The sequence below is a fragment of the Ornithodoros turicata genome, chromosome 1 (assembly GCF_037126465.1).
Source record: "Ornithodoros turicata isolate Travis chromosome 1, ASM3712646v1, whole genome shotgun sequence".
Classification (NCBI taxonomy): domain Eukaryota; kingdom Metazoa; phylum Arthropoda; class Arachnida; order Ixodida; family Argasidae; genus Ornithodoros; species Ornithodoros turicata.
The window spans coordinates 179611036-179639033 of NC_088201.1; the positions used below are offsets into that span (position 1 = coordinate 179611036).

The 27998-nt window shown below is 46.7% G+C and overlaps 2 protein-coding genes across 3 annotated transcripts in view; one reads left to right on the forward strand and one right to left on the reverse strand.

Annotated features, from left to right (window-relative positions):
• The window catches only part of LOC135378845 (zinc finger protein 135-like), a 31953-nt gene extending 15970 nt beyond the window's left edge, over positions 1–15983 (reverse strand). Inside the window, exons 1-12 of one of the 2 annotated variants that reach the window (XM_064611977.1) lie at positions 15836–15982; positions 15566–15656; positions 12524–12637; positions 10637–10780; positions 10102–10279; positions 3982–4080; positions 3775–3912; positions 3620–3712; positions 3276–3338; positions 2953–3033; positions 2865–2884; positions 17–150 (exon numbers count right to left, since the gene is read on the reverse strand). In XM_064611977.1, coding sequence (XP_064468047.1) covers positions 17–150; positions 2865–2884; positions 2953–3033; positions 3276–3338; positions 3620–3712; positions 3775–3912; positions 3982–4080; positions 10102–10264 — 791 coding nt within the window. In that variant the 5' untranslated portion in view covers positions 10265–10279; positions 10637–10780; positions 12524–12637; positions 15566–15656; positions 15836–15982. Of the gene's footprint in view, positions 1–16; positions 151–2864; positions 2885–2952; positions 3034–3275; positions 3339–3619; positions 3713–3774; positions 3913–3981; positions 4081–10101; positions 10280–10636; positions 10781–12523; positions 12638–15565; positions 15657–15835 lie in introns of both variants that reach the window. The other variant, XM_064611978.1, reaches the window with a different exon arrangement.
• Positions 15984–16243: 260 nt separating this feature from the next.
• Positions 16244–27990, forward strand: LOC135378846 (zinc finger protein 883-like). Its single transcript, XM_064611979.1, has 5 exons — positions 16244–16290; positions 17891–17996; positions 19644–19814; positions 22588–22740; positions 24680–27990. Exons 1-5 carry the CDS (start codon positions 16285–16287, stop codon positions 26146–26148), a joined length of 1905 nt encoding a protein of 634 aa, XP_064468049.1. The 5' UTR covers positions 16244–16284; the 3' UTR covers positions 26149–27990.
• The last annotated feature ends 8 nt before the right edge of the window (positions 27991–27998 follow it).

The window sequence follows — 27998 nt, forward strand, 5'->3', positions numbered from 1 at the left end:
GTTGCCTGTTACGCACTCGAGGAAAATGATTAGCTCATCTTTGAGCTGCCGAATCAGTTTGCTCCTCTCCTCTTGCTGCTCTTGCCCGCGAAGAAGCAGTTGGAGGCCCGGTGAAAATTGTGGGAGGCCGTGCGGCCATGCATTGCTGCCCTGCACCATTGTAATAACACTCAGTCTCAAATTCGTCCAAGGTGATCTTAACGAGCGTTTATTGCACACATACAACTACTCATTGTACATCATTCGCAAGCTGAACAGCGAACTATACATGTACTCACAGCGTACTGTTACACATTTGCTATGATTTCGGTAAACTGTGACAAGAAATTAAATGAAACCTCGATGACGAAATTAAAATGCAAAAATGAAATATGGAGAACCACAAAAAAGTCTCTAGGTTAACTGACCGCAGTAAAAGTTGCCAGACTAAACGCACTGATCATGCAGCTTATGCTTCGTACCCTAGTTCCTCGCACCAGAGAATGCATTTAGGAATTGCCAACATTGCTCCTGCGTCCTCATATATGTACAGGGGCCAAGGCAGGAGGAACGCCCGCCTGGTAAGTACAACTGTACGAGACAAGCATTTCAAAAGAAAACCATTCCGCTCCTTGTCAATGGAAACCAGTGTCATTACATTGCAACGAAAGAATGTTGTGTTCACAAATACAACAATGTCTTTCACCTGCACAAAATGCGGCACACCGCTAAGCTGACCAATTACAAGAACATGTTTGAGCACAATTTTAACGGCATTGGCCAGTGCGCTGCTCATGCACAACCCAGTCTTGCCTACGTCAGGAGGATCTAGACCAGCCTCAACGAATTTCTGCGTTAGTGTAATGGACGAAAGCAACTTTGCGTTCGCGATTTTTTCACTGTCACAAGGGATGTTTGGTTCTTGGTAGTGCACCAACCTAACCTGAAAGAAGTTGCTCACAGAGCCAGGGATATTTTTGAAGTTGTAAAATTTCTTGGACTTTGGGAGTGCATTTTTTTATTCAAATCATATTACCCAGTGATGCCTACACGGACCATGGTTTTTGATCGGGTTAACGATGTGTATCAACATATGCAGCTTGGGGAAAAAAGACCGAGTGCTATAACATTCACAAAAGAGTCTGTCATGCTCTGATATGAACTCTTCTAGGGTACTAAGTGATGCTACAGTTAAGACTGGGGACAGAAGAATCTGCGTTAGCTTCCCGAAAAGCATGAAACATTGCACTGCTACACTGCCACTTGGCAAGCTGCCTTTCAAAATCAGCGGGAGATGCAAAAGTAGGACCCATACAGCACTTGCCGACGCTACTGTCGCAAAGTCAGACTCATAGAGCCGAGGGTAGTTGCTTTTACTGACAAGATAAGAAAAATTAAAGCTGGTGTTGGCATTGCTCAACTGCGCCCGTGTGAACCACCGTTCCTCGAGCACAGCATGACGAAGGAGCGAAGTGATCTCTCTCGGAACGATACCTTCCAAAAAAGGACAAGCATAGGATCTAGGAGACAGTCTCTGTGTCAACGAGAAGTAGGGCACTTGACAGAACAGGGAACGACCATTGATGCCGAACTCCGCGGAGAGCGCTGATCGATCGAGAGTTGATGTGGCTGCTTCAAGAGCTCGTACCTGCTCAGCGATCTGAGCGTCGGTACACAAAACTGCATTGGGTGTGGAAAAGCTTCTCCGGCATAGCGGTGCTCACCTCATAGCATTTTCAACATGGACACTTCACCTTCGACGAGAAAGATTCATTGAAGCCAGCCACGTTTGTGGCATGCTAATGCGTCGCCAAGAAATGCAGTCAAGTAGCCATAAAACTTTTCCTGTCCGTGTTTACTTTCCATGACAACACCAGATGTGCTCAGCGCCGAGATAGCATCGAAAGCGTCCTGAAGAAGAGTCGACTTCGCTTCCACAGATCGGAGTACCTTGCTATGTCCCACCGCAAGAAGAAAAATATTGTCTACAGCGGATCTTTGCTGAGGCAAAAAGTTCAAAAATGGTATGTAGAAGACTGTGAGCTTCCCACGGAACGCTCTCTTCATCCCCAAGGCATTGGCCAGATCGATGTCAAACAATACATGAGCATTCGAATGACGCGATTCCGAACAGACTGAAGGGGACGAGACTGGAAGCGCAGGCCATCGTGGAAATCTCTCACTACCCCACCTACTTTTGGCTCAGGGATATTACTGCAGGAAGACTCGCAAAAGCTCTGCTGCCTAAGCAAGCTACTCAGGAGTTCAAGTAGCGGGACAAAGTACCCATTTTTCCCCTCAATGACAAGAGGCTTTGCCGGCACATACACGCAACATTTCTGATAGAACTGAAGCCTCTTGTGGTCACTTTGTAAGCTAGAGGTATCAAGCGGTATACCTAAGCCTTCCAGTAAGTCCTGCACTGAGGAAACCACAAGGTCAATTGCACACTTCGGCACCCTATGTTGTCCTTCTAGGGTAAGACAAAGGGTTGAGAGTTTGTGTTCTAGTACTGACTGGGGTTCTCGTCACGTTGGCTCATTCTCAGTGCATCTTTCAAGAATTGGATCCGCGTCATTGTTGGCCTCATTTTCGCCCATCGATGCTGATTCAGTTGCTGGCACAGGGTCAGCCGTTAAGCGTGAACTTTGCACACTGCTATCCGCAAGAGTTGTGTTAAGTACGTTCGCAACTTGAGTGGTTCCATGCACTTCGACATTGCATTCCCTGATATGTGTCTTGTAACGTCGAAAGAATGTGGAAGTTCCATGATACTTGTAGCATTTGTAGATAACATTGTGCCTATGACAGCTATTCATATGATAGTTAAGCAAGTTCAACTTAGTAGTCACGCGGTTACAGTTCCCACAGCTGCGAAAACCAACCTTTGTCCTTAGGGAGGTGCCTGTAAATATAAGAAAATTGTATTATATCGCTTTCCATCATATGCATCATCGTCACAAATTTGCATACCTGATGCTGCAGGTGCTAAGTGATCACCACTCGAATCCTGAGCATGGCCGTCTGCATTGGATGGAGTTATGCATGCATCACCTATAATGCAAGAAACACGTTCCTTAGCAATGCAGTGAGTGAAAATAGGGATAACCCCTTTTCAGTCCTCGAAGTTATTTTATGTTCAGTGAATTCGGTGCAACTGTTAGTGCGGCTGCTCATTGAAAAGACTGAAGCTGAAGGTAATCCTGATAAATAAAGGAAGCACCACTTTTTTCAAAAACAATGTTCCATCATTGTGAAGTAAGTGAAGTGAGAAATGGTGAAGCAAGAAATTCTACCTGAGGTGCACGAAGGAAGAGCCGCTGCCTCTCCATGATGAAGTGCAGTATGCATTTCTCCGCCTGCGTTAATGTACACGTAATGAGCCAAAGGGGAGAAAAACGTGGCAAAACTTGCCATAATTACAGGTATTACGTAATAGAGGAACCCGAGAAACCATTCTATCACAGAATAACTACAGAAATTATTGGACATGAACGACACTGATCATGTAACTACTCCGACTTCGTCGAAATTCATTCATTAGTAGATCCTCCTGAACAGAAAAAAAGAAAAGCTTGTTCCGTCTTGATGCTGATAACCGCGTAATTATCCCTTCCAACTCCACAATCCGATTGCTTACCCGACAGAATGAAATCTCCGCTGCTACTAATGTCTTGTCTTGAGGATGGACCTGGGCCCTCCAAACCAGCACCTGGCTGTTGACACAAGTGCGCTGCATGTAGGAAAGCTGTGGTGCGTACAAATGATTTTTCACACTGCACTCTGCTGTATCACCTCGGAGCATGTGATGTGAGGAATCTTCCGCAGGTCCGTTGTCTCGAGCCAGGTGTAAACTGCTGCTCTGCTGTGAAGGGCACATCTGCTTTGTGCTGCTGTTTTCTCTTTGCGGCAGCTGTAATGTACTGCCTGTAACTGCCCCAAACCAACCGCTCATTGTTCTCCATTGTGAATATAGCACAAACAGGGACAAACTAGCCTTACCAAGCCGTATGGCAAGGCTTGATTGGCGAAGCTGCGTTCCATTTTGACTTTTTTGTGGTGAGCAAGCAGGTGTTCCAGTAGTATGGCTGTAGATTTCTTCTGCGGAATGTGTGACACAACGAAACAGGCAAGATGATTAATGCTACGTAGCTGCTGGGCAAGAGTGCTGCAGCACACTTAAAGGAGTACAGAGGGCCATCCAAAAAAATTTCAGATTAAGACATCTGATGAAAGTGTGTGTGTCATTATACCGAATAGCGCGAAAGGTTTTGATGTGTGCAATTTGTTTCTCAGAAAAAAACTCGCATAAACATAGCTCCGCACGTTCACCCTTAACTCGCCACTCCAGCTATAACGAGGACGAGGAGGTATGATGCCACGTCACCGATGACGGTATAAGGAGAACTCGTTCTGGTTCGCCGGTCAGTGGGGGTCAGCGCCTTGTCCCTTTGCCGCCGTAAACCTGTTTTGCCAGTTCTCCTGGAGAATTGGGGATAGAAGGAGCGGCCGAAGCATTACCGAGCAAGGAGAAAGGCTTTATCAGAAACCCCTAACAGCCCAGTAGCAGACAACAGCGGAGTAGCAGACAACATTTCTCTAGGCCAATCAGCGAGCGTTCTCCTTATAGCATCAGCGCGAGGTTCCAGGCAGATCACAGGCTGGTACTGCTCTTCACCACCGTTGCGCAGGGTCGCTTTTTGTGGTGTATTTTCAATTCAATTTCTGTGATAATTATGACTCTGTGGTGTAAATTACTTCGCATGGTGCATGGCCTACTTAACAGTTTTATAGAAAAAAACTGGGTGTTAAAAATGACTTCTGTGCTACTTTAAGTTACGTGCAGAAATTCTAGGAATGCAAGCGAACTCCGTATGTATAGTGCGTGTTGGGCAAGTGTGAAGGCGTACTACAAATAAAGCAAGCAAAAATAAAAAAGAAGCCCCGGATGTGCACGGAAATGTAGCAGGCGAAGTATTCCCAACCGGGCAAAAATTTGATTACGAGCGGTCGATCTTAACAATAATGCATCGTATCATACTGATAGTATTGTTAGGACGCCTGAGAATAGTGTTACCGCATCACTCTTCAACCAGAATGCTATGAAACACAGCAGGGGCCGTATTCTCATGAAACTAAAGTGAGACTCTCTACGTCGTGCTCACCCGTGATTGACCAATCGCCACCATATCGCCGATCACAGTTCAGCGCGAAATAGGGTCTTACTTTCATTTGACAAGAATACAGTCCCAGGGCATGCTTGCACGAAGCGATCCTAAACACCGCACTACCTATTTCCGACCTCAGCGTTCGGGATGTCATTTTCGGAAACGACAGATGAAATGACCACGTGACCGGAACAATCACTTATTGCTTTGTCATGTCATGCGTGGCCTTGTAAATGCAAAAACCACATTGGAACCCGATGTACTCCTTGCGAACACGATTGTCTGAAATCTCAGTGTCATGCCTTAAAGGTGCATTAAAGTGGTATCTAACACGGCCAAGTACTTCTGTCATCTTGTAAAGCAGTATGTGAAAAGCATTCCCACAAAATATTTCTGTCCAAAGTTGTTTCGCCACGGCGCAATTAATTTGGAAAATCGCTGCCGCGGTGACAGGCCGGAGCGCTCCAACTGAAGACCACACCCACTCTACTGTGACGTTGGTGGTAGAGAGCCCCTCATTCGTTCATAGGAAAAACCGTCTGCTACGAACATTGCGAGCTGTTTCTTGTTGACTTTTATTCTTTATATGATTTATATCACGTTTTCTAAAAAAACAAAAAACAAAGTGTATATGCAGCCTGAGAAAATAAGATTACGATCAGAAGAGTAATATATCCGTGGCTTCTGTGCAATCTCAGAATACACAGTAGCAGAAAGCAAGTGATGGCGGTGGTATTGTGGCTACACCTGTTAGCTACTGAAGCAACTGCGCGGTAAAAACAGTCGGACAGGCTGCACACTGTCGGGAAGCACGAGGTTTTCGCTGAACAAGACGCAGTTAATTTCGGGCTGCACCACTCGTTCTTCCCGTGGTGTCTGCGGTCCAAAAAAATTATGGCTGTGTCGTGGACAGCCTCCAAACCCTCCGTTTCGGACATCAGCGTCGGACATTCGGACATCGGAGTCTCCGAAGCGGTAGCAGACGCTCCGGCCTGCGCGATGTTGCTCACCTCGATCATGTGATCCCAGGTCCAATGAGGAGCGTCCTCACCACTTGCGTCTGACGCGCGTGGTGGCGCTCATCACGTGCCTATCGTGAAGGCGAAGGAGGGTGTTTCGCGCACGGGAGGTTCGGGGAGCTATTGCAGGCATCCCAATTTCACTACGGTTGCACTAATTGTGGAAAAACTGTTTTCGGCCGCCTAACATTCCATACTGACCAAAAACAGAAACAAAGTTGTGGGCCTATAGACTACTCCTTTAACGACTCTGCATGAGTTCTGGGCAAAGCTGTGCTGGGAAAGTAGTAGTAAAGAGGTAGTCTGGGTCCTGCTGTCAGTGTTTACTACTACTTGATTCCCAGCGAGTTGTCTACCTGAAATGGCAGACCGTCGGGATAGCATGGGACCCAGATTTCAGACAACCGTGTCGCAAGTACCACTGGTACTTATCTGGTATCATCGTGCAGCGGATGTCTCACTGTGGTATTTACGTGGTACCGCTATAGCATCAGTGTACCACCGCGTTAGTTGCCTGTGGTGCCAACGTACAGCTGTGTGCCATGGTAGTACCGACGTACTACTGTGACATTTATGTGTTACAGTTGTGGTAGCAATGTGCCACCACGTTATTTACTTCTGGTACCACAGTACCACCGCGGTATTTACTTGTAGTACCGATGTACAGCTGTATGCCATGGTGATACCGGTGCGCCACTGTGGGATTTATGTGGTACAAATGTGCCATTGTACTACCAATGAAACACTGTGGAATTTACTGTGGCACCAATGCACTACTGTGGCACTTCTGTACGGTAGTGGTACCAATGTACCACTGTGGTAGTTACTTGTGGTGTTGAAGTACGGTTCTGGTGTCGATGTATCACGTATAGGTACCGCGATCGCACATTGGTACCACAACAGTACAACAATCAGTACCGCAATGGTACATAACATATCGTCGGTACCACAAGTAAATACCGCGATGGTATATTGGCACCACAGCAGTACGAAATAAGTGCCGCATAAATATTTGTGCCACAATGGTATGCAACGGTGCAGGTGTACCAGTAAATACTACGGCAGTACATTGGTACCACCACTGCACAACATAAATAGCACAGTGGCACATGGTACCACAATGATACCACATAAATGCCACAGCGGTACATTGGTAATATAATGGTACACAGCGGTACATCGGCGCCACAAGCAACTTCCGCGGTGGTACTTTGGTACCACATAAATAGCACATTGGTATACCGGTACCACAATGCAAAGCAACAGTACGTCGGACCACATTTAAATACCGCAATGGTACGTTGGTATCACAACAACAACACACAAACACCATGTAAATGCTATAGTTGGACATCGGCAGCGCGATGGTACGAGATACACACTAGTGGTACATCGTGTCCCACTATATGATTGCCCCGCAGGACAGGACACACCGATAAGCAATTGTTGGGGTTACATAGGCATTTCATCTGTCGCTTCCGAAAACACAACCCCGAACACTAAGGGCGAAAACCGCTATTACGGCACTTAGGGTCGCTTCGTGCAAGAGGGCCCAGAAGCCACTTTCCGAACACCTGGTACTTCCAAGTCTACTCGAAGACATCACACGCTCTCAGATGGTGCATATTACACATATTCTAGCATTCCCCTACGAAAGCACTCAATCCGAAGTACATCAGACAAGCGTGTTATAGCACGCATGTCCATACAGTGATTGCCAAGTAAACTCGAACCCACCCAATGGCTGCTAATGGATGCACACAATGTTAAAACTACACTGACACATTAAGCAGCGTTCGCCACAAATGCGATTATCTTACACGACAGCACAAACGTACCGTGCATTACTCTGTGCACTGACAGCTCCGTAGGGAGAGGACTCGGATTAACGTCTGTATGTAGGAGAGATCAGAGAGGTATCTTACTGAATGCTGCGGAGAGCAACACACCAGTCCATAGCTGGGCTAACTCACTCATGAGGGCTCTCATGAGTGCCCCTAAACCTCACCTAATGCCTTTGAGGTGAGCGTGAGTGAGGGCAAACCCGCGATCAGGCCATCAGTGAGTGCACTCATGAGGTTCTTACCCTCATGAGGCTTTACCCTCATGAAGTCTCCCGTGAGTGCACTGATGAGGTTTTGCCCCTCATGAGACCTACTGTGAGTACACTCATGAGGTCTGAGGGGTGACAGGTCTGTGTGAGTGAAGTCACTGGTGAGGCCTGAGGGGTGTGAGGTAGAGCCCTGCCCCATTCGCCAATGGAAGCGGATATCCACAGATATCCGCAAGATACTTGCGGATTCGAATGAAAATTTAGCACTTCCTGCGATGTGCGGATCGGATGCGGATGTGAAAGCAGCGGATCGGATGCGGATATACCGCGTGCTGTAACTTTTCGGCGAGCAATTTATTTGTATTGCGCGCCGACAGCGAGCGCATGCTCGGGTTCACCTTTGACCATGCACGGCCAAGACGGGAGAGGAGGCATTCTGGCATCTCGAACCACGCGAGCACCGGCGAGGTAGCGTTCCACGTGTTCCAGAAATCTCTCCATATCGCGTTTGTTGAAAGGTTTACCTTTGCTTGTCGTCGTGAGTCCTTCCGTGACAGCATGGAGGCATCCGAAATTATACCAACATGCTTCCTGCGATGGTTACGCGTCCTTTGAAACGTGCGGATTTTTGCGGGTTGGATGCGGATGGTGCGTTTTGCTCAGCGGATCAGATGCGGATGTAAACTGTTGTGTACGCTGCGGATGCGGATCGGACGCGGATAACGTGTGTGCGGATGCGGGTCGGACGCGGTGTCAAAAATCTCATCCACGCAGGGCTCTAATGTGAGGTCAGTGAGAGTGCATTCAAATGCATTAGGTTTTTGGGAACCATTGGTGATCGGTGGCACGAAAACCGGTGTCTTTTCTTGTGTTTTCATTACCTCCTATCACCCCCACTTCTGCAGCAGATGTCTTCACACGAAAGAGAACGAAGATCACTGATGTAAATTTCGAGTATCAGCTTCTTGTGAAGTGCAATTTCTCATTGATAATCACTTGAAGGCAAGTGACGGCATGTTTGTTGGCTCCTTTAACTATGCAGCGGTAACGTAAAAGTAACTCGTTACCAGTGAGTAATGAGAACTCGTTACTTTTGTATGTTGGTAACAAGTAACGTATTTAGTTACTTTTTTCTGAAGTAACGGGTAACAGTATTTAGTTCCTATTTTTTGGCAACGGGCACAAGTCTGGTCGTCAGTCAACTCTGCTATGTTCCCAGCGCAACATAGACGTAATTGCTAAAAACGTGCACACCAGCCCTTTAAAGTGCACACAGCCGGTAGTTGGGTCGCTGGAACCATATCAGCAAGTAATCAGTCAGCTCAGGACGCTTTTATGTGTTCCCAGCGCGATGAAGACGAAATTGCTAAATACGTGGACACCAGCCCTTTAAAGTGGTTGTGTCGTTGGAACCATACCATCAATGCCTTCATAATTTGCGCACGTCTGGTATGCGTCATTTGACCTCATTTCTGAATGCCCTCAGGCTTCACCAGTGACTTCACTCACACAGACCTGGCGCCCCTCAGACCTCATGAGTGCACTCACGGGAGGCTTTATGAGGGTAAGACCTTCATGGGTGAGGGCTTGCGTTTGTGAGTGCCGTGGGGGTGAGGGCGAGTGAGGGCATATGCCCGTGAGGGACGTGAGGGCATGTGCCCATGAGGGTCGTGAGGGTGAGGGCGAGTGAGGGTGAGGGCGAGTGAGGGCATGTGCTCGTGAGGGCAGTGAGGGTAAGGGCGAGCGAGGGCATGTGCCCGTGAGGGCCGTGAGGTTTCACCAAAATGCCCACCTCTGCACCAGTCAAGCCAATCATGACAAACAAATAACTACAATCAGCTCGTCTCACATGCAAGGCGTACAACGCGGCCACTTGTTTTACCTTGCACGTGGTCGACAGGTGAGTGCCAGCACTGGACGCATGTTCCGGGTAACACTTGTGCCGTGTACCGGCTAATATCTGTAAGTCTTCGATACGAAGTGCATGCACATTTCTTGCACGCGGCACGTTGAACACCAATGAAGTCTTCGTTGGTGACGTCCATACCCACTGCAGCCAGCTGAGACAGAGAATGGTTACTCAAACTACGGTCGAAAGTAGCCACCGAACAACAAACGCATCCTGCGCCATACACAAACGTTTGCGCTCATGAGGTTCACGTTTAGAGGCAATTCTAACTGAGTTACGAACCGGATACAGCTTAAAACACATTAGTGCCCCTCGAATAGCTTCCCTCCTCAACATCACCACATAACTTCCGTTGACGTTCTGTCACGATCGCCATGACAGTTCCATTCGCACTTGCACCTTCCAAATGCTCGTTAGAAGGTGGGGAAGTAACGGGTAGTCACTGTAGTCACAGTACTGCTGCTAGCATAGTAATCGCAGTAAAATTTATTAAGCGGAGGTGGCTTACCTGGCAAAGGATCGCAGAAACGCATACCAAAGCGAGGAAACGCAGGCGTCAAGGCGTCGAAGGCGAGGCGTGAGCAGTGCCGCGCCGCCAGCATGTCTGGCAGTGATTTTTCCGGGATTTTCTTCTAGGGGCGGTGTTGGAAATCTGTGGGGGTTGTGACATAATACGTGATGACGTCACAACCACATGACCATATCCTATGACGTCACGTATGATGTGACCCAGTGGCTTTTCCCAGGATTTCCGTTTTGGGGGAATCGGGATTTGAAGGAGTGGAATGGGGGTGTACAAATGCGCTTTAGAAGACTTGCAAATTAACAACTGTGTTTCCGGCTAAACAAAGCAACATTCAATTTTCAAACAGTATAACGCTTTCTTAGGGTGAACATTGTTTTGCTGCTCTCAAAATACCACCTAGGTAGTTCAGAGTTGCGAGCATCTTCATTTCTGGTAAAAATGTTGTGTGACATTAAAAACAGAAAACAATGAGAGGTCACGAAAAACGCACACAAAAAAACAAAAAAAAAACACAAGCACACACGGCGCAGAGCAGTTCTCTACATGTGAAGCGGTAGTTTCCCCTTCACAGCCTCCTTTGTTTCTGGACCCATTTTTCAAAAGCTTTATCTATTAACTCGTGGTACTTGTCAGCGCTGCCATCAGGCGTCACCTGCTGTCGCGGAATCTGTGGTCCTTCGATGGATATCTTCATCAGAGTGTCAACATGCGTGAGACGCATGTTGACACTCGTAAATCTTGTAAAACTCAGGCGTCGTAAATACCAAGGTTTGATTTGAATACTCGACAGGGCCAGGTGACACTCCCCTGGGGGGGTGTGTCGTGAGCAATTCCTGGGGGGGGGGGGGGGGGGTTCGACAAATTTTGGGGGGTGTTAGGGATGTGTGGAGGGGTGCTGGGAAAATCACTGACGTCTGGCCCCATCGCATAGATCAATCACGTGACCCCTCGACGCCGGTCAGGTGATCACTCTGAGCGCGTAGAGACCGTGGCCACGCTATTAGACAACACGAAATAGACGTCACGACGTACGATGCCTGGTCAAATGACAAACGTGTCTTCTACACGGCGTAAGCGCCAAAAAAAAAGAAAAAAAGTAAGACAATTTTTATGGTATTTTCTTTTCTCCGAGGTCACGTGGGCATCTGTCGTCTAAAACTTCGGCCCTGATCGTGAATCTAGAAGACACGGCAGCTCTTGACGGCACGATAGAAGACCTATTTCTAAGAGTGTATAGAAACCTATGCTGGGTAGATGTAAGGCTTACTGTAGACTAGAAAGTGATGCCATCTTGGCACAAAAATCAAATTATTTGACTAGGACCCTTTCACGTTCCCAGATAGGATGCGATGAGGGCAGAACCTGCAGGCTGCAATAAAGTTTTTGCTACCTGCCCTCATGTTGACATCCTTATACCAGTGTCCAATAAGGAAACTGTTCATCCGATCAGTGTTCATCAAATCAAACATGACACGAAGAGACACAGCAATGAGCGTGCAAGACAAAACATGTTTTTTGCCTAGATTGGCTTGGATCGCCGTGGCTTGGCGCTTGTCGTCAGTCTCAGCCCTGTCCAACATTCCGACGGCAGTTTCGTAGTTCACTATGAAGAATGTAGCGCCTCGCAGCCTCAGCCTTCTTTCGCCGCCACTCCTCCGCACAGCTTTCACGACCCATAGAGCGCCCACACAGATACGTCTGAACCTGTCGACCATCACAGCTGCACTGCCAGCGCGCCCTCTCCCTTCGGAGCTCGTCTCTCCACTTTCGTGGCTACAGACGGACCACGCCTCGATTCTTTCAAAGCGAGGACTCTAACGCCAGCGCATTAAAGTGCAGAACACCGTATAGATTAAAGTGATCACTCACAGTTCCTAGGAGAATGATCCGTGTTGAGTTCCCCTGTGCGTGCACTGGTTCCCATTCAGTCAAAAGAGGCGCCAGAAAGGTTCTTGATGGGATTACTTATGGCCATTGTTTCTTCTGAAGAAAGAAATGTGACACTTTTGTTAGAATAATACTTCCTAGTTTCAGCACATGACATGAAGAAGCGAAGGCTCATGACTAGGGCAGGGGGTGTTCATGCACACTGCATATTTTCAAAGTGCACTGCAACATATATCCCAACGTTTCTGCACACATTACCAGTCACAAGGACAGACCTACACCTACAATACAGCATATCATGTCATATCTCGGCACCCTCTCGTTGCATATGTCGCGTCGTCTTTCAGTTGAATCGTTTTTTAATATTTGCTGTTCCCTGCATGTTGCCACTGCTCGTGCTATTTCCAAAGAGAGTTCACAGGCCCAAACGTCGGAGGCCGCCGGCTACCACTCTGCAACACGGGAAGAGGGAGTTCAACGGACTTTGCTGGCAAAACCAAGGAGTTTGACGTTGCAGGAGGCTCTCGAGACATCGCCTGCGTTGGAGCTAGCAGTGAGGGACTCGGACCAACTGCCGAACCTGCAAGCTGGTGTGTTCGGCAAGCCAGTGTCGCAGTCGTGTACTTTAGTGCCGGACGATCTCCACCCGCACATGGTACACAGCCTTCAGCCGACGGTGGATGCAAATTATGCTGCCCTCAATGGGATGGAGTAGAAAGGTCCATGCAATTCGATACAGGTTCACCAGCTTGTAGACAGAATGACATTAGATGGAGGCTGGCTGGTGGATGAACTTCATGATAGGCAAACCGAAACCAGCAAAAGCATTTACTTAAACGTCTTTGCTGGTCTTGAGCCCTCTTGTTGTGTTTTGTTTATGTGTCTTTGCATCGTTCCTCAGAAGGCTTATGACCAGTGGTCATCTAAGTGGACACCGTTCCCATGACAACATTTATTTTTGCACCCATCAGCTTTGCAACGTGTACTATGCACTAAAAACAACGATGCACAGGCTGAAACGACCCTCACCGCTTAGCGCTGAAGCAAGAAACAGTCCCGTATATTTTTTATTGTAGCTTCGTAGCGGAGTCAGAGTTTTTAATTATGATAACGAGCACGAAATTAACATGACGTGGAACGCAACTCGAAGTGAACTTGTTTTTTGCATTTTAGTGCCCCTTTAAGTGCGGGCTTTGCGCAGGCCACGTCATTTGCATTACGTCGAGGTCGTCGAAGAGGCGTTGAACAGTTTTGCTTCGATGGACAAAGTGCATATCGTGCCGGAAATGGTAGAACGGCCTGTCCAGAGCGTGGCTAGGGTTGCCACCAGGCCGGTATTATACCGGCACGGCCGGTTATTTGCGCGCTATGCCGGTTGCCAGTAGGAAGGTGATACCGGCAGCCATTTGCCGGTATTTGTGGCTCGAGACCTTTCGTAAGGGCTTTTACGGGGTTTTCCCTTCAACATACCACTACAGCTCGAATAAATCTGGAGCACAGACCCAACTCCGCAGTCACCAGTCGTTTTCTTAGTTATTCATTATTATGATTATTCATTGTTATTATTATCATTGTTGTTCTTTACGTCTTGTGTTCGGAGGGGACAAGAGCAGTGGTTGCACAAAGCTGTTGGTGGCTGTGTCGAGCCAGCTAGAACGTTCCTCACTCACTTTCCCTTTCTCACGAGCCTCTCCTCCTTTCCCTCTATTCCACCTCCTCTCCCTCAGCCGGTATTTTTCACTCCGAAAAGTGGCAACCCTAAGCGTGGCCTGCACAGAGGCAACATTATCGGAAACGTCCGGAGAATCCTGAAGAACAGAATATGCGAGGGACGGACGCCTTCGAGGGGCAAAGATGCACTCTGGGAATTTATAGAAGCAGAGTGGTCCTTACTACTTGCTAGAGGTACGTAAGCCATTTTACCAATAATATACCACGGGGGGTCGCCACAAGTGCACTCTTCCGTTCTCCTGAACGAGCAAACTTGCCCGTATCAAGAGAGAGAAGTAACAGGCTACCTGTACGTGGCAAAGTGCACAGCAACAATGCCACCTAGACAGAGAAAGCCTCCTCTCCCTCCTTCGCTACGTGAAAGTATAGAGTCGGAATTTGTCTGCTCTGCGATTCACCGTTCTGCGAATTCAAAAAGCCGCAAATAATTGCAGCACACCTGGAACCTGCAGACCTGGATATTTAGACAAACAGTGTAAGACGCTTTCGAGAAAATCACTTTTTAGAAAGATGAAGACCTTTTTATGCTTTATTGCCAAGTTTTCCCACACAACACACGGGGACACAACTCGCGGACGACAGTGGTTGTCTTTACGGCCGCGACTGCCGAAAGCATGTTTGTGATTGGCTACGGCCGTCGAAACCACGATCCTCATTGGCTGTCCAAACATTGTTACGTCATGGCGAAGAGTACGCTGGCTTTCTCTACCTTGGTGATGTTGACTAGACCCTCACTTTGTGGGAGGGGCGTATTGCAAAATCTATGGTACTGTTCAAGGTGACTGTAGTCAGCATAGAGCCGTCAAAGGAACCTAACACACAGCAAATGGTAACTGACCTCAAAAGGGAGTTCAAAGACCTTTTCCAGTGTCAAAGTAGGTGGCATTCGACGCGAGGAATTAAGAAAACGCGGAAAGACAAACCGCTGTGCTTTCGGCATGCAGAGTGGCATCGTGGCAGAAAACAAAAGTCGTTTGACGTGGTTTGCTGGTGGTTGTCCGCACTGTCTTCCTTCATCCATGATTGCAACAGCAAAATACACGTGCATCTCAGCGACCCATGCGAAAAGCAGCAGCTTCTCCGCAAGGGAACGCGGGGTTGGCAGTGTGAACCTGGCTCGTCTAGTCCAGAAAGCAATGTAGCCTGCCCTTCTCCGCCAGAGTCAGTTCTGTGCTGTTAACCTAGCTCGCATCGGGCTCCACTTACTTACAAAGGGGCGACAACCTATGTATGTCAAACGGCTGGATAGAACTCATTGTTCTCCATGGATGTAACCTTGTTTTTCTCACTTACTCGAGTATGGGGCCTGTGTCTTCTTCCTTGAGGTTCTGTCCTTCTGGGTGCTTCTCCAATTGCTTTTCGTCTTGGACAATCCCGGAGCCGCCTAAGCGCGGAACAAAGAATGCCATCAATAATAATTGGGAGCGTCTCCATCGACAAAGCACCACATTTGCTTTGCCGCGAAGTGAACAGTAAAGACTTCTAAGTGACACTTGAAGCAACTTCGTCATTACTAGAAGCGTACCAGAAGCTTTAATTTTTGTAGTCAACATGTTTACTTACCGCCCTTACCGCAGTGGAGGAAAAAAGTAAAAAACGGAAAACGCGTGATGACGATGGTTACCGTCGTCTGCTATGACAGCTATCATAATCTGCTCCGGCTGGAGCATATAACGTGCTGTTAATTTGCTTCAAGTCTGTGTACCACCTCAAAGTAGAACAGGGATGTTGATGACATGGAGGGATTTTCGCTAACGAATTGCACATAAATCATCATCACCATCAGATGGTCGTGTCGTAGCAGACGACGTTTACCATCCTCATCACGCCTTTTCTGTTACGTATGTGGAAATTAAAACGGGCTCAGTGATATGATCAGTTTAATCGTTCAAAATGCGTGCCATACACTGCGATTTTATTCTTCTTAGACATATCATTATATTTAAACCCTTTTCACCCACCCTTCGCGCCATGCAACGATGTAACGACATCGGCACCATTCTTTCCTCTCCATGGAGGTAAATAAACATACTTACATGTTCATCGCCAACTTTAAACCTTCCAGCACCCTTCAAGTAATGGCAAAGTAGCTTGAAGCGTTACTGAAGGGCAGCCTTTCTTCTTCACTTCAAGGCAAGAGAAATGTAGTGTTCTGTCAATGGAGACGATATTGGGATCTCCACTGTTTTAATACCACACAGTCTGACTGGCCTTTCATGTAAATCTACTCCTAGTTATTATTATTATTGATTACGTCCTTTGTTCCGTGCGTTTTTTTGTTTCCTCGTTTCGCTAAAATGTGTGAGAAAGTGGCGTCCAGACACCTTTCCTATTAGTGCCATTCATTATTCCTGTTACAACCGCAACATATGTTTTCACTGCTGGGACATCTGTTGAAACTAATCTTACCACATATATATGAATCGTCAGTCAGGGACTTGAGTCTGCTTCCTGACGCATATAAGGGATATTACTGGTGCTGCTGTGCGTAAGCTTGGTATTATCTCGCAGATAACTCAGAACTTCCGTGATTCAACTTGCTTCTTTCACTTATACTTCTCAATAGTACTTCCTATTCTTGAATTCGCCTCAGTTGCATGGAACAGTTTAAATAACATGCGATGTGCAAAAGTACATTCAGAGAGATACTTCATCTCAGTTTATCACAATCGTCGCCTTGATTGCTCTACGTACTATAACTACCGTAATTTCACGTGCATACGCTGCACCGCAGGTAAGCCGCAGGGCCCGTTTTTAGGAACATTCTGAAAATCTTCCGACAGATAAGCCGCGGGTAGTACGACGCTACTGATTTTGTGCGGTAAACCAGTGGTGCAGATATAAAATCGATGAATTAAAATGGATATCACTTACTCGACCCCTCTGGCGTGTCTTCCGACAAAGGAGACCGTAGAGAGGACCATCAACGCTGTGGTCCACATTTCGGGGTTGGCATGGTGTGCAACAAAGGAGATCAGATGTAGTGTTCTATTAAGATCGGATTGTGCCAATGTTGCATGTTTTTCATGGATCAACGGCAGTGCTGTTCCGGAGACACTGTCTGCGCTTTCGTTAAAATCAGGGTATGGGGAAGATGCCCCGGAAAAATATCCACCAGATAAGCCACAAAGCGCCCGTGCAAAAAAAAAAAAGAACATGCATAAGCCGCTAATACGAGTGAAATTACGTTACAAACACATTCTGGGCAAACTTCATATCTTGACCTTCATGACCATCATGGATATCTTTGTGACTGTTATTTCTTGTACATGTCATCATTGATTCTCCCGTCTCACTGTCAAGTATGAGGCTTTGAGTGCCGTCACATGCTGCTCTAAAATGTCGCCCTGTTTTCTTATCCTCACTCTTGAAGCTCAATCCTATCAACCGCTTCTTGTTAATGTTAAATAAAATAATATCAATGTGCCCTCTGGCCCTTTGAGGTATATGGAAATAAATAAAATAAAATAAATAAATAATGTGTCACAGCACCAGGCCATCGACGTTTTTGCTCCCTTTCACAAGTTCGTTGCAAACATTAATGCAATTGCATTTTCCTATTCATATCTGTTGTTACCCAAGTTGTTATTATTATCTTAGTGCTCCACGATTGTCCAGGACGAAAAACAATTGGAGGAACACCTAGGACAAAACTTCAAGGAGCAAGACACGGACCTCATGCTCCAGTCAGTTGAGAAAAACGAGGTTTCATTCACAGAAAACAGTGAGTTTTATCTTAGCCATTTGACATTTGCCCGTAGAATTCACATTGGGAATAATTGAATGTTGTAGCATGGGGCCATAAAAGGAAGGTTGCAAGCTTTTTTTCGACGATACAGTAAGGTCTGAAAAAAATGAAGCCTTGAAAGGAAAGCTATCAGGACTGATTCTCTTTAAAAAAAAAAAAGTCAAACCTAGACAAGCATCGTGCTTCTATCTTAACACGAAAAACAATGTCTCCGGGAAATTTCGTCAATGACCCCTCACTGGTAGTATGTCTTTCGTCTTAACTGGAAACCCACACAGATACTGGCCCTCCGACAAACAGCGACTTTAATTAATATACCTCTTCAGGATTTATTTATTTTATTTTTATTTCAAATACTGCAGCCTCTGTGAGGCTATAGCAGGAGCAGGCATGCTTGGTTACAAAAGTCATTCACAGGTAATTCCCTTATAGCACCAGGTAACCTATTCTATTCATCAACTGTATGAGGAAAAAAAAACATATTTAAAAACATCTATACGTGAACGCATAGGAACAATGTTCAATGGGTGCGAGTTCCGAAGACTAGACGGCCGTGCAAACGTAAAGTAAAGTTCATGGGGTATGTTAATCTGTTTATGAGCTATTAAATGCAAAAATTTAAAGGAGTACAGAGGGCCATCCAAAAAAATTTCAGATTAAGACATCTGATGAAAGTGTGTGTGTCATTATACCGAATAGCGTGAAAGAAGGTTTTGATGTGTGCAATTTGTTTCCCAGAAAAAAACGCACATAAACATGGCTCTGCGCCTTCACCCTTAACTCGCCACTCCAGCTATAACGAGGATGAGGAGGTATGATGCCACGTCACCGATGACGGTATAAGGAGACTCGTTCTGGTTTGCCGGTCAGTGGGGGTCAGCCCCTTGTCCCTTTGCCGCCGTAAACCTGTTTTGCCAGTTTTCCCGGAGAATTGGGGATAGAAGAAGCGGCCGAAGCATTACCGAGCAAGGAGAAAGGCTTTATCAGAACCCCGAACAGCCGAGTAGCAGACGACAGCGGAGTAGCGGACAACATTTCTCTAGGCCAATCAGGGAGCGTTCTCCTTATAGCATCAGCGCGAGGTTCCAGGCAGATCACAGGCTGGTACTGCTCTTCACCGCCGTTGCGCATGGTCGCCTTTTTGCGGCGTATTTTAAATTAAATTTCTGCGATAATTATGACTCTGTGGTGTAAATTACTTCGCATGGTGCATCTTACTGGCAAACTTAACAGTTTTATAGGAAGAAAACTGGGTGTTAAAAATGACTTCTGTGCTACTTTAATGCCACTATTGAAATGAGGGTCCCAAACGACAGAAGCGTACTCCAGAATTGGACGTACTAAGGTTTTATATACGAGGAGCTTGGTATCTGTGGAGGCCAATTTTAACGTTCGTTTCTGGTAGCCAAGCTTCTGCAGAGCATTTGACGAAACAATTCTGACATGGGTTTTCCAGTTTAGGTTAGAAGAAAAATGCAGACCCAGATATTTATACATATCAGCCTTACGTATTGCATGACCGTCAAGTACATAAGAAAATGATTCTCACATTGTGTGGACTTACTGACTGCGTTGCTGATGTTGTTTCACTTCCTGACCCAATTTCCTCTTTCATGGGATGAGGACGTACCAGGCTCTCGGATTCACAACTCCAAGAAATGCAGCTCTCCCCAGAGTTCAGTGGTGAGCTCGTGAGAGTGAAATCGGAAGCACTCGATGTTGCATGCCTACCACAAGGGGGCCAGGTCCAGCAACAACAGTGCACAGAGTATCCATCAGGAGGTGATGCTTATGGTAAAGTCCTTGTACACAAACTATACATTCAGCTGGTGTCAGTGTGCTGACATTTTCGGGTTAACCCTTTGATGGGGGGGGGGGGCAAAAATTCCAACTGTGTGCCAAAATGGATAACGCTTCATGAACAATGTACACTCCTGATGAATCGTGGAAAGTATTTATTGAGTATTCCAAAGAATATTCCATAAGCATTTGATAGTCATATTGCTTATATATTTGTGATTTGGTTAGGTAGAACATGTTTTGTGTTTTTGTACTTGTCTGCAAAGGTTCAGTGTGGCAGGGACCATGGCCACCGTTGGGGTGGGGGGGCTAATACCATTTTTTTTTTTACTTTGCCAGAGCCTTGCTGACGTGGTCGAGGCCGCGGATCCCTGAAAATTCCCGCCGTCTTTCATATAGGACTGATCTTTTTCATTACATCGCCCACAAACAGCACACAATCTGTCCTAAATAACGTGGAACTGCGCAGTGGCACCCAGGTCCGAGATCTTGCCCCTCCCTGAAAAAACGGCCTAGCGGTGCCCCTGGAAGGTACAGCTGTGCACAGAGCCCCTTTGTCGCACTCAACGCGTATGAATTCGGTGTCTTTCCATAGCTGAGCATGCCACGTTGTCCGCTGGCATAGGCGTGGTGCCTCCTGTGCGTTTGGGTTCACAACTAGGGCACCACTGACTGCAGTACAGGCGATGTTCAACCTCCAGCGACATATGACCAGTATACTTGTAAGAACAGCCCACAGATGGAGCTACAGTTCCCCGGAGAAGCCTCCAGCAGCGAAACGTCACTCACCACAGTCGCCAGGGAGCAGGAACACGGAGACAAGGGTTACAGAACATGTAAACGACACGGCTGCCAACTTACAACTAGATTTAATGCAAAAAATAAACCCCATATTTTAAGAGCAAGCCATAAGGAAGTGAACCTAGACGAACAGGTTTAGAGTTGTTATCATTGCACAAGGCAGACCTGAACCTTTATCAACAGTCAACAATTCCCAAGAAAAAATGAGCTCAACTCTTTAACAATCTTTCAACGCTGACGGAATGACAGAAGTCGCCAACATAGCCGCAGATAGGCTGATTCACCCTTGGACAAAGTGATCGACGGTGTGCAGGCGCACGCGTCTGTAAATTTGTCAACAAAGAATGCTTCAATAATTTATCTGACGTCCTGGTGCCTGTGTTTGGATAATACGCCAGTCTTTGGTCAGACTGTGGGGTGCAGGAGCAGTCTCTAACATATACCGCCGGGTGGCCAGAAGGGGTACGTTTGATGGCAGCTGAGTGCTCCTTAGTATTTATTTTACTTATTTATTTATACACATACCCTCAAGGCCCAGGGGGCATTAAAGAGGGGAGTGAGCAGGACACAATACAAGGTCAAAGCACAGTAACAATGGATAAATATGCGGACACAAGAAAATGACAATAAACGAGCAACTTCGGCATGAACATATCAGTGAGATAGCCGCGACAATATATAATGGCATTACGTATATGTGAAGAACATCGCACAAGCTGTTTTTGAATTCTATAATATTAGTATTTGAAGTGACAGAACCAGGTAAACCATTCCATTCTGATGATGTGCGGGGAATGAATGAGCCCTGGAATGATCTCGTTGAAGAGCGCAATACACCTACTTTTTGACGATGACCAACACGAAGGGAAATGTACGATGGAGGAGTGATCAAAGAGGATTTTAAAGCCTGACCCTTGTCAGCGTGTTCCTGCTGCCTGGCAATCGTGATGGATGTTCACCCCACAAAAATCCCTCTCCCAAAGCAGTGCCATGTCACCATAAAGAGAACAGGTTCTGTTGACCGCTCGATTATGGGTGGTGTAGTTTTTTTATTACGATTCAGTGACAGTTTTCTGTATCGGCATTGTTTGAAGATAATGATTGCAGTATCTTTCGCAAAATAAAGTGAGTTATGTTTGAATATGACAGTTGCGTTTGCACCCACACCATCCTAGTGCAGTGAGGTTGCCTGTTGGTGGAGCTGCCGAGTTGGTACGTGAGAACGCAGATACTGCACCGTCTCGAAGGGGGTCATAAGAGGGGGTTGGTTCGAGTTCGTGTAGAAAGTTTGCGCGTGTGAACGCCTTTTCAACAACGAACAAATTTTCCCTCATTTGGTTCTAATCGAAAAAAAAAAAAAAAGAGGGCATTCCAGGACATGACAGAGACAAATTGCTGCACATGCCCGGCGAGTTGTTGATGCAGATCAGAAAACGATACATTAAGTACGGCGGTTGTGAAAAAATGTCAGTTTGCGTTTTCGTCAGCCGTAAAATGCCATGGCGAATGAGCGTCGAGCGGAAGTTACAATGTGATTTCTGTTCCCCAATACAGTCAAACTCCTTTACAACGAAACTCAGGGGACAGCAAAAAATTCCGCAGTAAAGGTATTTTTGTTAAAAAGAATGTCCATTATTGGTCCTATAGGGCTCCAGCGGGACCGCAAAAAAATTTGCTGTAGTGGTATTTTCGTTAAAAAGGTGTTCATTATAAAGGAGTTTGACTGTATATTAGAGATTGGGTAAACCATGTACACGCCAGGAAAAACATCGAAACACGCAGGTTTCGTGCAAATCAATAAACACTGAAAAACATACGCCAGGTCCGTCTAAAAATAAAAACCGAAAACGCGGAATCCTAGTTATAATAGAGCACAACCAGGTTCAGAAAGAGTACGGACATAAACTGTCTCATGAACTTTGCAATGCGGCTTACTGCTTCCTTTTTTTGTTTTGTTTTAATTTAGTGACGACAGCGGGGATGTGTCACGTCAAACAAGAACCTCGAGGGGACTCTTCGAATGACCGTTCAATCACAGTTGTGAAAACAGAGCCTTACAACGATGAAATCTTGGCAGGGCAGGACCTGACGGGACACAGCTGTCACTCAGCATCAGAAGGTAAATAAAAAAAATGGTCAAGGGAATTTATATACCCAGGCTGTCACACGGACAGTCTTCAATAACAGTTGAAACCAACAGCCATTCAACGTGTGTATAGCACCACCAGTTGTGTAACCTGTTAATATGTTTATAACTTATCATACTTTTGTATCAGTCGACTACTTCTGCGTGGATATCTGCAGTTATTCGCGAGAAACGTGGCTCTTTAATGCGGTCATCTTCACAGTAGACAGCTTGCTTTGCCGCCGCCGAGTAAGCAACATTGTTCCGTGCCTGTCACATTTCCTCACTCCATTACGGCGGTTCGTTCCTTCCTCCTCTTTCCTGGTGCAGAAGGATCACTTTTATGAGACATGCACACTTATAACTAATAAGTAAACTTAACACCTAAAGGGTGAATGTCTCCCTGACATGCCAGTAGTGCACGGCCAGTGCTTCTGAGCCGATGTGCAGACGGGTGCAGCTGGGCAGTGTCGTTTGAATAGACAGTTGTTCATGAGCGAGATCAGTGTCCGTTTCAGTACTAGCATGTGCACCTGAAATGCACATCTGAAAACATGCTGAAGTGAAGTATTACTATTAGTGCAGCAGGTTGACAGCCTACAAGAAACCGGCCTGTTGAGCGAGATTTGATGGCATGAAATAACTTCTCCATGATCATTGCATCACTCCTTCAGTTGGCATTTGACTAACGCTCCGGCTCATAGCTGGCAACCCCGATTTCATAACTTCATTCGTGTGCGTATTGCCTGTACTGCAATCTGTATCTTTTGATCACATTTGTGCACCAGCGTAGTACAAAGAACAATATGACGATTTCCGGAAAAAAACACTACAGTGTGCACAGAATGACAGTAACTCAAGAAAACAAGAACAAGAAAAAGAAACAAAACAATACGTCGTGACTAGGGCTGTGCGAATAGTGATTTTTGGGTTCGAATCGAATACGAATCGAATAGTAAAATATTCGAATAGTAGCGAATCGAATAATGTCGAATACCACACAAAAACGTGTGCTTATGGCTGAATAGTAAGCAAAAGCTTGCATTGAAGCCTGGTGCTCAGTTGTAGCTTGTGAGACTGACTGCAAACTATATACACATATTTCATTGATGAATACGTTTGTGCTAGAATTGTCCTGAAAATTGTCATTCCAGACATAAAGTAGCTGGCTGTGTGATTAAGTCCCTCTTTCTATGACATCATTGCTGGTCCAGCCAAAGCTCAAAATAATTAAACTAGCTTAAACATCCAAACAACATTTGCTAAAATATTTCTCAAAAGTGGCAATTTTCAGTGATCCCCCAAATCGGACTTTTAAACGATCCCTGCAACCCCGCAGCACTGGCAGAAGTGTAAACTAAGCTTCGCCTGATGCTCGGAGACATGAGGCGAAGCCAACTTGCAGGGTATCGTCAAGTCCGCAGGATATCGTCAAAAATTGTAAAGCAAGCTTCACCTAACACTCAAAAGCATGAGGTGAAGCCACCTTGCAGGATATATTTGAGGCGCAGATTTGTAAAGTAGGCTTCGCCAAACGCTCAGTGGCATGAGTTGAAGCCAGCTTGCGGAATTTCGAATATATTCGAGTATTCGATGAAATGTTCTTCGGTTCCAATACGAATAGCGCGGTACCGTTATTTGGTACGAATATCGAATATTTCGAATATTCGCACAGCCCTAGTCGTGACTGTCCCGAATCGAACACGGGGCCTTCCGTCTGGAAGTTCGACGCTGCCACTCAGCAAATACCAAAGGGTGGTGTGGTTAAAGCTTGTGAGTTCAGTCATGCACAGTGGGGATTATTTGTGGAGTCGGAACGCGAACAGTGTGACAAGGCATTGCAGAAGTGACGCCATCTAGTTTTTCAAAATTTGTGAATCAGAGATGTGCCTAGATTGGCATGTACTCTTATGTCATATTTCTGAAATTTCAGGAGCAAGAGAAGGTGTGCTCCATATTAAGGACCAGCCCAGAGGCACTTGCAATCAAGAACCTTCAGGCTGCACTTCTTCAAACGCACAGCTCGAGATCAGCACAACAACAGTTGAACTGCAAGACGACAACACTGCACTACTCACTATGAACGATCAGCCCACGGATCGACCTCCAGACCTGAGCAAGCCATGTGCACTTGCATACATGACGAAAGACAGCCTCAAACACCACATGCTTGCACACAGTCACGATGAGTCTGAAAAGTCTCCCACTACTCCTCCAACAGATGTTCAGATCGGAGAGAAGGGTTCTGGGTGCAACGTCTGCCCCTCTGCATTCTCATGGTCTGACAATCATGTGTCCAAGCATACTGACCAGAAGCCATGCAAGTGCGACCTTTGTCCTACACAGTTCAGCCAGTGCACGAGGCTGTGGAGTGACAGGCGAACACACGCGGGCGAGAAGCCACACAAGTGTAACCTCTGCCCCTCAGAGTTCAGACAGAGTACACATCTAGAGCATCACAAGCGGACCCACACAGGCGAGAAACCATACAAGTGCGATGTCTGCCCTGCAGAGTTCGGCCGGAGTGGGCACTTACAAGATCACAGACGGACACACACGGGCGAGAAGCCACACAAGTGCGATCTCTGTCCTGCAGAGTTCAGCTATAGCACGAGCTTGTCGTATCACAAACGAAAACACACGGGTGAGAAGCCCTATAAGTGCGATCTCTGTCCTGCAGCGTTCAGTCATAGCACGGGCCTGTGGTATCACAAGCGAAAACACACGGGCGAGAAGCCATTCAAGTGCAATCTCTGCCCTGCAGAGTTCAGCCACGGCACGAGCCTGGCACGTCACAGGCGAGCACACACGGGCAAGAAGCCACACAAGTGCGATCTGTGTCCTGCAGAGTTCAGCCACTGCACGTACCTACAGCGTCACAAGAGGACACACACGGGCAAGGAGCCATACAAGTGCGATCTCTGTCCTGCAATATTCAACCAGAGCACATACCTACAGCGTCACAAGAGAACACACACGGGCGAGAAGCCATACAAGTGCAACCTGTGTCCTGCGGGGTTCAGACAGAGCACAACCCTGTCACGTCACAAGCGGACACACATCTGCGAGAAGCCATACAAATGTGATCTCTGTCCTGCAGAGTTTAGCCAGAGGATGTACTTACAGCGTCACAAGCGGACGCACACGGGCGAGAAGCCGTACAAGTGCAATCTCTGCCCTGCAGAGTTCAGACAGAGCACAACCCTGTCACGTCACAAGCGAACACACACGAGTGAGAAGCCATACAAGTGCGCCCTCTGTCCTGCAGAATTCAGCCAGAGTACATACTTACAACGTCACAAGCGGACACATACGGGTGAGAAGCCGTACAAGTGCAATGTCTGTCCTGCAGTGTTCAGACAGAGCAGGACCCTCTCACGTCACAAGCGAACACACGAGTGAGAAGCCATAAAAGTGTGATATATGTCCTACAGAGTTTAGCCAGAGTACATACGTGCAACGTCACGAGCGGACACACACACAGGTGAGAACCCGTACAAGTGACTCTGACCTGCAGGGTTCAGACAGAGCACGACCCTGTCACTTCACTAGCGAACACACGGGAGAAGACATATAAAAGTGCGACCTCTGCCCTGCAGAGTTCAGCCAGAGTACATACCTACAACGTTACAAGCGGATACACTCCGGTGAGAAGCCGTTCAAGAGCAATCTCTGTCCTGCAGGGTTCAGACAGAGCACGACCCTGTCACATCACAAGCAAACACACACATGGGTGAGCAGCCATAAAAGTGCAACCTCTGTCCTGCAGTGTTCATCCACAGCACTAACTTGCGCTGCAATCTCTGTCCTGCAGAATTCAGCCACAGCATGGCCCTGGGCATCACATGTGGACATCCACAGGTGAGAAGCCATAAAGGAGCATTCTCCTGTTCTGCAGACCTGAGGCACAACACAAACCTGCAGTGTGTAACAAGAAGACCTACGTGGGCGTGGAGCCATACGAATGAGACCCGCAAATCTGTCCTGCAGAGTTCATGCGCAGCAGGAACACACAGCAGAGACAGAACAAGCTTCTTGCAGAGCACGAGCGGGACACACTTGGGATAGAAACTGTACAAGTGCAGAGGCCGTCCAAGTGCCAATTCTGTTCTGTCGCATATCCTGACCCCGGAGATAGGGTTACCACCAGGCCGGTATTATTATACCGGCAGGGCCGGTTATTTGCGTGCTCTGCCGGTTGCCGGTAGGAAGGTGATACCGGCAGCCTTTTGCCGGTATTTGTGGCTCAAGACCTTTCATGAGGGCTTTTACGGGGTTTTCCCTTCAACATACCACTACAGCTTGAATAAATCTGGAGCGCAGACCCAACTCCGCAGTCACCAGTCGTTTTCTTAGTTATTCATTATTATGATTATTCATTGTTATTATTATCATTGTTATTCACTAAGTCTTGTATTCGCTGGGGACAAGAGCAGTGGTTGTGCAAGGCTGGTGGTGGTTGTGTCGGGCCAGCTAGAACGTTCCTCACCCACTTTCCCTTTCCCACGAGCCTTTCCTCCTTCCCCTCTATTCCACCCCCTCTCCCTCAGCCGGTATTTTTCACTCCGAAAGGTGGCAACCCTACCCGGAGACCTGAAGAAGCACATGGTAATGCATGGAGAGCAAACACTGTACACACACAGAATCCGTATCTTACCATATTTAATTATTGTTTGATGTTTCGAAACTCGCACACATGAACAGACTGAGGTTAGAGAGTTGGATTGGGGGGTGGATTTGGGTGGTGACGCGTGTCAAATGAAAAAAAGAAAAAAAAAAAACAGTGCCAGGGAACAAACAAACAAACAAGAAAAGGGCATCCTCGCACAGGCTCCGAACTGCACAACATGGTTGCATTGCATTCTTTCCCTTTCGATTCCTCTCGTAGTGAATGCTAATCCTCTTCAACTTTTTCACAGGCAATTTGATGCTTTGTATGTACTTGTCCCTTCTATGTTGTTCCAGCCTCAGAACATCATTCCTCTCATGCTCTTCCACTCAGTTTGTACCCTGCGTCTCCTGAACCGATGAAATAAAGAAATTAACCCACCCAAAGAAATGAAAAAAATATTTCTACAAGACGTGACAGCTTGTAAGCAGAATCGTGAGAATTACCTTTTGGGTCACGATCACGCGTTGTGGAATGCGTTACAATTTGTGAACGACATCTCAAGAGCAGTCATTGAGAGAGTGTGGTACGAGGTATAAAAGCGGTGGCCTCAGTCTCGAGAAAGGTTTTTGTGCCAAGAGGG

Bases quoted from the DNA above. Each gene is read 5' to 3' on its own strand.
- LOC135378846 (XM_064611979.1), top strand. The intron at 19,815-22,587 runs GTAAAGTCCTTG...GTTTTAATTTAG, and splicing joins ATCAGGAGGTGATGCTTATG to TGACGACAGCGGGGATGTGT. The intron at 22,741-24,679 runs GTAAATAAAAAA...CTGAAATTTCAG, and splicing joins CTGTCACTCAGCATCAGAAG to GAGCAAGAGAAGGTGTGCTC.